The sequence below is a fragment of the Branchiostoma floridae genome, chromosome 12, assembly GCF_000003815.2.
Source record: "Branchiostoma floridae strain S238N-H82 chromosome 12, Bfl_VNyyK, whole genome shotgun sequence".
Lineage (NCBI taxonomy): Eukaryota > Metazoa > Chordata > Leptocardii > Amphioxiformes > Branchiostomatidae > Branchiostoma > Branchiostoma floridae.
The window spans coordinates 15,759,965-15,771,281 of NC_049990.1; the positions used below are offsets into that span (position 1 = coordinate 15,759,965).

The window sequence follows — 11,317 nt, forward strand, 5'->3', positions numbered from 1 at the left end:
CTTTAAAAGTATACGTACCATTTTCGAACTTCTAGCTCTGTATAGTCTTTATCAATTCAAATTGTTACAAATGGTATCTGCATTGTATCACACAATCGATTGACATAAATTAGCTAAAATTGATTACTCTGTGTAAAAGGATTAGTGAAAGGGCGTTTTACTATCTACAGCCAAATGTCAGTATTAGCGACGGAATGCCCGTGGATTTCATCCATATATATTGATGAAATCCACAGCCAAATGTCAGTACATTTGTATTAGCGACGGAATGCCCATGGATTTCATCACTACATATTAATGAAAACCACAGCCAAATGCCAGTATTAGCGACGTGGATTTCATCACTACATACTGATGAAGTCCACAGCCAAATGTCAGTATTAGCGGCGGAATGCCCGTGGATTTCATCACTAGAGACAGAAACAACAATCCCCCTGTTTGTTAATTTGTACTGTTGTTATCCATATAAACCTCAAATTTATTGGCATGAAGTATTTTTTCCATTTATATCCTCACACATACATGGTATCACAAAAACTCATTCAAGGGTTAAATCTGGCGTATAGTTCGTGTTTGTTTCCTTTGATAAACACTAGACTCTGGTCTGTTAGCTAGCAAACGTTAATATCTTCCGTATCATCTTACAGCTATAGACGTGCTCCTGAACACCTGTTTCCGGCGGCGTTTGATGACAGCGTTGCTGCTACAAAGTTCTTCCTCCAGAACGCAGAGAAGTACAACGTTGATCGCACACGTATCGGCATCAGTGGGGACAGTGCAGGGGGCAACCTGGCTGCAGCCGTCACTCTCGCACTAGCTAAAGAAAAGGGCCTTCCTAAGTTAAAGACACAGGCGCTCATCTACCCCGTCCTACAAGCTATTAACTTTACCACGCCTTCCTACATCAACCATGGTCACCTCAACAGTCTAAGTAAAGATTTAATGGTATCGTTTTGGCTGTGGTACCTAAGCAATGACCTCTCTTTCAAGAAAGTGTTCGAAGCCAACAATCACACAAGTGTGGAGCTTAAGAAATCTAAGTATGCCAGGTACGTGGATCCCGAAATGGTCGGCGTTAAACCGGTTAAGAAGGGAAATCTCAAATTTCCCAAGATTCCGAACATCGCGACCATTTTGGATCCACGTTTTGCCCCGTTAATGGCGGATGATGCTGACTTGAACGGTCTCCCACCGACGTACGTGATGACGTGTGAGTATGACGTGTTGAAGGACGATGGTGTGATGTACGCAAAGCGTCTTGGGAAGGCCGGGGTAAAGGTCAATCACGATCATTACCAACATGGCTTCCACCCATTTTTAATCCATTTCTATGTTTATGAGTCAGCGGGGACAGCTATGGAGAACTACCTGGCGTATCTAAAGAAGAACCTATGAACCTTACTCATTACCTCCACGAAAAATAGAGGTATACAGTTTTTGGTGTGTCAGAGATGTAGAATGCAAATTATGCAAATTGCTAGTTAATTACTATGAATAATGAGGAACTTTAACGATTATATTGTTTTCCATAATAGGATTTACAGTTCAGATGCAAACATGAGGATAAGGTTTTTATTAAAAAGGAACATAAAAAATAAATACCTACGGTAATGTTACCTTTGTTCAGTGAATATCTTTTAAAGTGATTTGCATTTAATGTTTTCGTCCATATGTTATAAATGTCAGAAACATAAGCGTATTGTTACTAAATTTTCATAATATGTTATCAAAGAATGTAACTTGAGTGTATAAATGTATAAATGTGCATTTATTTAGTTAAACTAATGCCATCTTTGCCTAAAGTCTCAATGAAGTGTTCAGCAAATCACGGCTAATAGTAATATGTACTGTGTATCGTTTGCTATTTCTTGACGCTCCGAATGATATTGCAGCCAAAATATTGAGCCTACCCGATCGCTACATCGTAGACTTTATATCCGCGTTACATTCCACGACATCAAATTTGTTTGGATCACGGAAAATGTGACTTCACCATAAAGCTAAGGGCACAACCCGCCGTACGTGCAATTCGTCCGTACGTTCTTTTGTTAGGCCACGTCCGCCACGTATTTCTGAAAACGTCTAGGCTGTGCAGGGCAGGCGCGTCGCCCGTACTGGCACGTACGGGTGGCCAATCCGCAGCCCGAAAGCACACAAAGTTTTGCCTGCACGTAAAGTTCTACGGCGTGTCTGCGTGCTCCAAAATCCGTCGGGTTCCCTACGAGTTTGTACGGAGGCGGTAGTTACCACTTACGGATCCCAATAGATTGCCCACGTTTTGGCACGTAGACAGCACGTATTTGCATGTACGACGGGTTGTGCCCTTAGCTCAAAATAGCATCCGAGACGCGGGCGAGATGAGTGTCTTCAGCACACATCGATGACAGCAATACATATAAGGTCTAATAGAGCTAGGCCACGGCTGATTCCAAGCGAATATAGGGTATCTACATATGATAAACAAAGTTATCAATTGTATTGACGCATGCAATGTTTTGATACGATACCTTATCTTAAACATGTCTAAATCAACACTACATGCACTTGATTGTTTGCAAAAAATCACAACTGTTCTAAAGGTACTGTTATTCTTTTAATTTTTTCAAGTGGTTTATGTCTGCAATTTCGACCGTAACACCTTCAAAGCCAAACAACCAAAATTAGTGACTTTTGTTAAATATGCCTTTCATAAACCCATTGGCAACACGGAAAATTATAAACTTACGCTATTTTTTGTAAATTGTTGACAACAATATTCTAGGAAAAGTCACTAAGTTTGGTTGTTCTAGCTCAAGCCGTTTGGGAGCTATAGGACGTCAAATCCACTGCAAAGGGCAATCAATAGGTAACCTATAACTGGTTGTTGGTTCAACTAGCAATGCAAAAGGGGGAGTTTTTGCGCGCTCAGCAGCAGCTCAGAGAACGATCGAACAGCAATTAGATTGAACAGGATCGGGCACATTCTAGTGGGCTTGGACAAGTCAGCAAGGTAGGGACGTTTTCAACGGTCCGTGTGAAATGTTGCAACTTCTGATTTATCTGACGTAGGTGTCGAAGTATTGTAGTTCCTTTTTGAAAGGGAACGTAGCATATATTTTCCCCACGTACAGCTGAAAAAAGTCAAGTGCACTTTGCCCAGACAGAACCATGGTGTTGAAGGCAGCCCTGGTGTGTGTGGCCGTAGCGGCTCTCTTGGCGTACTACTGTAACGAACCTGTGCCACAGGGAAGCGCACAGCAAACTTACTTTCACAGCAAACTCCCGTAATCGACAAACTCCCTTTCCCGACACAAGAGAACACAGCCAACGTTGAAAAGCGACCCCCCCAATAAAAAAAAACAGCAACGTTCGAAGACTGCAACGGAGTCTACTGTTGCAATCCATACTGTTGTTTGGATTAAAATAGAAAAAGGGGCAAAAGTCAACGTCAAAAGGGGCGTGTTCGGTCGCTACATATAACTGAACAGTAGGACTGAACAGGACTGGGCAATATTAAATTCTAGTGTGCTAGGACAAGTCAGCAAGGTAGGGACGTTTTGCCATTCGCAAGAAATCATTACAACTTCTGGTGACTTAGGTGTCGCAGTGAATCGTTGAATTGTTGTTGGTTTTTGAAAGGAAATATGGCATTAATTCTCCCCAACGTAGAGTCGGAAAGTCAAGTGTACTTTGCCTTGTGATACAGAACCATGGTGTTGAAGGCAGCCCTGGTGTGTGTGGCGGTAGCGGCTCTCCTGGCGTACTACTGTAACGAACCTGTGCCACAGGGAATAGCAGAGCCACATATGTACGCTAAAATGACCGGAATAATTTTCAGAACAGCACTGAACCTGGTAAGAGCTTGTTGTCACACCCTTTTATCACACCCACCGCTTGTAATAATGCCCACTTTCACTAAACGGCGCTCGCCCTCTGAACGACCGCAAAGCTTCTAAACTTTAATCTTCAACGGCAACCATTGATTTCATAATTAGAATATGATGTAATGCAAAGTGTAAACGGACAAAGATACACACAAAACTTTAAAGAGAATCGCTCTATGCCACACGATCTGCCAAACCCTTGGTCACTCAGAACTCGCAACTCGGTCTCAGAAATGGAAATGTGGGCTAAGCGTAGTGCTAAGCGACCTCTTACGCCGTAAAGAAGAAGCACAGCTAGTGGCGTAAAAGTCTCCAAAGGCTTTCTAACAAAACTAAAAAAAAGAACTGCATACAAAATGTGTATTTTCATTGTATTTTGTCTAAACCTTACTCCCTCCCATGACCTTAATAAAGAAGCAAAAGGAACAAGCAAACAGGCAACCAACAAACAAGAAATTCTTTTTAAAAAAGCTGTGCCTTGCCGCGTATTTTATGTTATTTTGGTAAGTTAGACTAGATTCTACGCTTAAAAATCCCGAGTTCCACATGTCGCCCCCCTCTCACCCAAGTTCCTACATACGGAAAGCTTTGGTGACTTCTCCAGGTGCCAATCCAGTCCCAAATCTTCTTTTCACACAATGCAAGCTCTATCAAGGACATTCATAGTCACAAATGTCTTTAAAAGGACTAAATGTACTTACCTGGCTACTAGTCCCCTAGTTGATATTGTTGCTATATCAGTATATGCACCTCTTACGAGGATGAACTGCTAAGAGCGACACCTAGCAACTTCAGTAGGAAATGCAGCAAAATCCCCGAGTGTACTAGGGGATATTGGAAATTTACCTCATTATCATAATTTATGTCAGATGAATTATTGGCACATTATACAGGTTTTGTAAAACTTTTTGACCCACAATGAATATGCATTATTTTTTATTACAAAATAAGTTCCTTCTGATCCAATTTGTGATATATCTTTATATAAACATGGTGAGTTAAAGCGTAGATTTATTACGCTGGACCACATACAGTAACATGCGTCTAGAAGAGAGTTTTAATACTCGCCTGGAATGTACCATTGTCTAACTAAGCCATGAAACTCGGCAAGGAAAGAAGGGCCTTTAGAAGGGGCTTTGGAAGGGCTGGGTTAAAAGGTCCGTCCAACCATGGAAGAAATCAAGCGGAAGGCCTTTCCGATGCGAGGCAAGGCAAAAATGTACAAATGAATAATACTGATGAAATTCTTCTTTTTCAAACCTTTTCTATATCTAGCTCTTCTAGAACTTATTTCAAAAGCTATCCTCATTCGTTTTTTGATGTTACGCTTTTGAGTACAATAGCGTCATGATCACAATGTGAACGCCTTTTTACCTTCGCCAAGAAGGTTATGTTTTGGGCAGAAAATTTTGTGTCCCAATATATAGGTCAATCTCATATAACTCGGGCAGCTGTGGATGGAATGTCGCGATATTTGGTATACCAAGCTTGTTGTCGTGAGTGCAGCGGGGCGAGTGTGTGCTTGTGTGTATTTGCGGACAAGATAACTTTTGACGCCATGGATCGTTTTGCATTATATTTACTAGTAGTAGTTATTTAGGGGTTTGGAAAATGAGGGTCAAGTTCGATATTGGGCGTCCTGGCGACAAGTTTTGGTACTGCAGCGGAGGGTCAAAGTTGGTGTTGAAATTTAGGAAATAAGGAGGAAAACACCCCTTCACCGTAAGTACCAAATACATGAATAAGACCTTAAAATCTTTGATAACGGTGCACACCCCAGTTCTTCCGCGACCGGGGTCCGTGGTAGTCCGCGACCAAAAAGTGACGAAAGGCTTCCGAGGGCCCATGTTTGAGTTGACATTTCTCAGTATTTCCTGCGAAATGACATTAAACGGTTACATGGCTGAAAAGCCTAGGAAATGGTGTGTTTTTGGTGCAAATTGTGTTTTGGTCCGCGCGTTGCTTCCGCGATATCCCTACGCCTGAATGTAAAGAGGCCCGTGACCTAGATTTACCTCTGAAGCGCTGTGTCAAGCAAAGTTGCAATGCCGCGCGCCGTGGATGATTAAAAAAACTGTAGTACTAGAATTTTCTTTATAATTGGCTGGATTAGTCTTTAGATTTTCCTCTTTCTGGCAGTATCAGTCGTGCTTGCCGGAAAAATCTGCTTCATCTGTTTTATCCAATGCGAAAATGCCCGATTTTGTGCATCATTTTTGACATGAAAATAATGTTTTTTCCCTATAATTTTTCAAAATTAGAGAAGTTGAAGGATCGAAACTCAGTTGGTCTTGTAGCTGAAGGTATATCCTCTCACCCCATATACAGTTATTTTCCTTCAGGATAATTCCCTGGAAGAGATGGTCGCTAGACTTGAGGGTGTGCCGCCTCCATTTGAACCCCCAAATAAACTGGTGTGTGCCCCCATAAGGGCATTCTCCGTAATAAGCCTCGATTGTTTGGCGAAGGTGTGTGTTTCGTGGAGCTCTAGTTTAAGAATGTATTCTTATGCCGTTATGGTTTCTTCTCATTTTCCAGGGTAGAATTGGAGAGTATTTCAGCGCAGGTTCGGAAGCTCAGATCTTCCGGTCCGTATTTGAAGCATGGATGAACGTTGGCTTGAAATTAAAGGGTACTTCGTACCGCGAAGGGCTGAAGTGCACCGACACCATGTTTGACGGGGTCAACGTCCGTGTGTACGAACCCACGTCAACAGCACAGAGTGACACCAAAGCGCCTGGTCTGGTGTACATCCATGGAGGGGGTTGGGTTATTGCTACTGTCGGTAAGCGATTCTTTTATCGTTGTTTTGCTTTGCTTGCAGTTAGCATTCGGGCGTGAATTTGCAATAAGTTATCATTGATTTGGAGTATAAAATACAACGTTAGTTCCTGTCTTTTTATGGTATTCACATTTTCTATTTTGTTGTACATGGGTAAGACGCTTTTTGGACCACCGAGAAGGACCGGTGATACCATGGAGTTTTCAATCAGCAACAGCCAAAGTTTATTTTAATGTACGATAGCAAGACTGCACGAGTATCATTTCTTGTGTAATCACGTGACAAAATGACGTCATTAAAATGGACCTCACTATTCGGTCATTCAAAGTAAAAGGACCAGATCAAAACATCAACTAACGCTAGTTCACCTTTATTCGCGGGGTAACCTATATCCATTGTACCTAAAAACAGGATATTTAGGGATATCATGTAGCTGGACGGTAAACGTGGTTTCAAATTGCTTTTTTTCCAATATAATGCAGTTTGAGACCACCCTTAGTTGACTTGATGTCCCGACATAGCCTGGTGTTAAATACAGCGGATAAAGGTTACCCCGCGAATAAAGGTGAACTAACGTTACATCAATTCGGTGAATATGGGTTTATAGGTGAAACGTACCACAGAAATTACAAAATGATACATGACCACATGCATAGAGCATAAAACACAGTGTGATAAACATGAAACACTACACACAACAATGATGTCAACCCGGTGTTGTTTACAGATACCGTAGATCCCATGACAGCTCATGTTGCCAAACAGCTCGGGGCGGTTGTTGTGTCTGTCGAGTGAGTACATTGATATTGTTTTTATGTACCCTGCAGTAAAAGCATTTGTATAGTGTCACCCTTGGCCGATATTACAATATTCCTTTCGGGGCGGAGATTTTGGTAAATTTGGTTGAAGTTAACCACGGTGCAGTTATTTGATCTCCGCACAGCGGCGTTTCAAGTGGGTATGAGAAAGCGATACGCCAACAGGATTTACTTGTAGGTCATTTATAAAGATTTTGTGGCTTGTACCCTAAACTCAAAAGTCAAACGTATTCTTTTTTTGCATTCCTGAAGTGCACCCTACTTTATTTTCCCGCGTCGAAGCCAGTCACATTGTGGCCCTATATAAATCCACATAGGCTGTGTTCTGCCCAGAATGGGATTTAATAGAATCCCATCACTGACACCATGTTGTAAGTCTGGTAAGAAAACTTGACAGAAGTCAGGGGTAGTAATCTCTCGGTCTGTCTCTTTGTTTGTGTGTACTGTGTTTGTTGTCATTTACTAACTAAAAGCTCAAATAGGCCCACAGGTCGCTTTTCAGTTTATCATGAGGGAGAAGGTAAGACAAAATCTAACAAACATGCAGATTATATGTTCAAAGTCCTAACAAACCTATAAATTCATTTTCCCACACACGGCTCACACATATATTCCAGAGTGAAAGCTGGCGAATGGTTGTCCACTGTCGTTGATAAATACTAGACTCTGGTCTATCAGCTAACGAACTTGTAACATCATCTTACAGCTATAGACGCACTCCTGAACACCTGTTTCCGACAGCATTTGATGACAGCGTTGCTGCTACAAAGTTCTTCCTCCAGAACGCAGAGAAGTACAACGTTGATCGCACACGTATCGGCATCAGTGGGGACAGTGCAGGGGGCAACCTGGCTGCAGCCGTCACTCTCGCACTCGCTAAAGAAAAGGGACTTCCTAAGTTAAAGACGCAGGCGCTCATCTACCCCGTCCTACAAGCCATTAACTTTACCACGCCTTCCTACATCAACCATGGTCACCTCAACAGTCTAAGTAAAGATTTAATGGTATCGTTTTGGCTGTGGTATCTAAACAATGACCTCTCTTTCAAGAAAGTGTTTGAAGCCAACAATCACACAAGTGCGGAGCTTAAGAAATCTCAGTACGCCGGGTACGTGGATCCCGAAATGGTCGACGTTAAACCGGTTAAGAAGGGAAATCTCAAATTTCCTGACATTCCGAACATCGCGACCATTTTGGATCCACGTTTTGCCCCGTTGATGGCGGATGATGCTGATTTGAAAGGTCTCCCACCGACGTACGTGATGACGTGTGAGTATGACGTGTTGAAGGACGATGGTGTGATGTACGCAAAGCGTCTTGGGAAGGCCGGGGTAAAGGTCAATCACGATCATTACGAACATGGCTTCCACCCATTTTTGATCTATTTCGATGTTTATGAGTCAGCGGGGACAGCTATGGCGAACTACCTAGCGTATCTAAAGAAGAACCTTTGAACCTTACTCATTACCTCCACGAAAAATAGAGGTACAGTTTTTGTTGTGTCAGAGATATAGACAATAAAATGCAAATTCTGCAAATTGCTAGTTAATTAGCACAAATAATGAGGAACTACTATCTACTATTATACTGCTTTCCATAATAGGATTTACAGTTCATATGCATCGGTCGGATAAGGTTTTAATTAAAAAGTAACATAAAAACATAAATACCCACGTTAATGTTTCCTTTGAAATTTTTTTCCAGTGATTTGCATTTAATGTTTTAGTCCATATGTTATAAATGTCAGAAACATAAGCGTATTGTTGCTAAATTTCGATGTATTTTGGCCCTTTTGCATTAATTATGCAAATTAAGGAATTATTTGCATAATTGGTATCTGATAATGTTCCACCTGCCACAAACTACATATATTGCATGTATTGAGTTCTATAAAGGAAACACTGCAATAACGGATTTTTTTCATTAAATATGCAAATTTAGTGTCAGTTTGCATAATTTGCACTTCATGATGTGCATCTCTGTCTAAGCTACCTACATACCAAATATCATGTAAATTGTCATTCCCTCCTTTAGTTATCGCCCATAGAAGATTTTGACAAAAATGGCCCTGCAGTTCCAGAGCAACCTGCTAGGGAGACCAAATATACACCACATATCCCTTATGACACAAGCTATCTGCCATCCAAAAATCAAGACCATAGCACATCTAGTTCAAAAGATTAAATAAATGAATTTCTGCTGCAGTACCAAGATCACATACCAGGCAGGGGGCCCAAAATTGACATTGACCTTGGTCTTCCCAACACCTACCCACAAACCAAATATCAATATCATTGTAATCCATTTAGAGGTTCTTGAGTTATGCTCACTACAAATATCCGGACACACAGACACACACACAGACAAACACACAGACACACCAAAAACTATATCTCCATTTTTCATGGAGATAAATGTAACCTCCGTGGAGTCAATAATACAAGTACTCCAGAATAGATATACACGATTTAATGATGCAACTGTTTCCAACATCTCTTAAACCCTTTCAAATCTATCATGAATCTCTGTCAACATAAACATATTGGGGGATTCTTCACTTTGATCTATAATACAACAATCTGCAAATACATAATTCTGCATCCAGCTCATTTTTCCCCACATCTTGACAATCGGATTGCGTGAATGTTAAAAAAAAATAGATGAGAAATAATATTAAAAAAAAATCAATTATTAGTTCTACAATCCAGCCATGCCTCGAGCAAATTTAAAACATATTGTAAATACTCCGTATTGCCCACTTACACTATCATTTTAAAGCCTTCTGATATAAATATTTGCTATTCGTAAAGATCTACAATCTAAACTTGTATGTTTTTATGATATGACATAATGAAGAAATCTCTAGAGTCTACTATATTCCGTCAGTGTATTGATACTTAGATACTAGTAAAACTCGTAAATACAGAAGTTACTTAACAAGATAAGTAAACACTGAATCATAATAATAGAAAAAAACATAATTGTCAGCAAATGTTTTACTTTTAAATCATTATATTAGCTGTTAATTGCATTTGTGTCTCCTCAAAGTGTGGATGAAAATAGAGGCTTGTATCTCGTCACAAGCAAACATATTGTTGTCCCTTGAATTCGAATAATGCTCGACCAATAGTATATAATACTGTCCTTTAAATTCGACTATGGCTCGACCAATATTACATAATACAAAGAATCGATACCGATTAAGTTCAAAGCGTGAAAAAATAACATCAAAGCTTGCATATCATGACGAGCGAGCATCCTGAGTAATATAAAGCAAGGAATACACACACCTCGTGCACACATGTCTTATAATTTGCTAAAATATAAATGGATTATTCTTGAGAGAGTTGAACTGTAATTTCCAACACAAACATTGGACTCACCCAAATTTTCGAAATTACAGTTCAACTATTTCAAGAATGACTTCTACCAACACAGATGAACTTTGAAATTAATAAATGGGTTATGTTCCCTCTTAGTGTGGTTGAAGTATAAGAGTCATGTATTTGTTCTCAAGCAGAAAAACTTAATCTACGATTTGACTATTTTTGGACCAGTCTATTACAATATTGACTTTGCTGGAGAAGCATCCATACAAAAAGGGTTATTAAAAGCTTGCCACTTAGAGTCATAAGGCTCAAAACGCGAGAGCATCTTTAGTCTTCTAAAGACTCATAAAGAAAGTGTTGATCATGTACTAATATGCCTCATAATTCTTTTGCTGAAAGTAATGCCAGTCCTAAACTATCGCCTATTCCTAAAATGTCATCTAAAATGTGTTTCACTTCTTTTATGAATGCAAAATAAAGGAGGATTGTGTTTCATTTTGGTTTCTTGCAAATGTAGGAACGTTT

General features: G+C 40.3%; 2 protein-coding genes across 2 annotated transcripts; both read left to right on the plus strand.

Annotated features, from left to right (window-relative positions):
• The first annotated feature begins 486 nt into the window (after nt 1–486).
• Nucleotides 487–2,126, plus strand: LOC118427050 (arylacetamide deacetylase-like). The gene is made up of 2 exons (XM_035836687.1): nt 487–491; nt 648–2,126. Exons 1-2 carry the CDS (start codon nt 487–489, stop codon nt 1,393–1,395), a joined length of 753 nt encoding a protein of 250 aa, XP_035692580.1. The 3' UTR covers nt 1,396–2,126.
• An 819-nt stretch (nt 2,127–2,945) lies between these two features.
• On the plus strand, nt 2,946–9,622 carry LOC118426800 (neutral cholesterol ester hydrolase 1-like). Its single transcript, XM_035836323.1, has 5 exons — nt 2,946–2,989; nt 3,686–3,833; nt 6,402–6,648; nt 7,373–7,436; nt 8,170–9,622. Exons 2-5 carry the CDS (start codon nt 3,690–3,692, stop codon nt 8,915–8,917), a joined length of 1,203 nt encoding a protein of 400 aa, XP_035692216.1. The 5' UTR covers nt 2,946–2,989; nt 3,686–3,689; the 3' UTR covers nt 8,918–9,622.
• The last annotated feature ends 1,695 nt before the right edge of the window (nt 9,623–11,317 follow it).

Coding starts and splice junctions, on each gene's coding strand:
- LOC118426800 (XM_035836323.1), top strand. CDS start 3,690: ATGGTGTTGAAGGCAGCCCTGGTGTGTGTGGCGGTAGCGGCTCTCCTG. Junction 6,649..7,372: donor TTGGGTTATTGCTACTGTCG/GTAAGCGATTCT, acceptor TGTTGTTTACAG/ATACCGTAGATCCCATGACA. Junction 7,437..8,169: donor GCGGTTGTTGTGTCTGTCGA/GTGAGTACATTG, acceptor ATCATCTTACAG/CTATAGACGCACTCCTGAAC.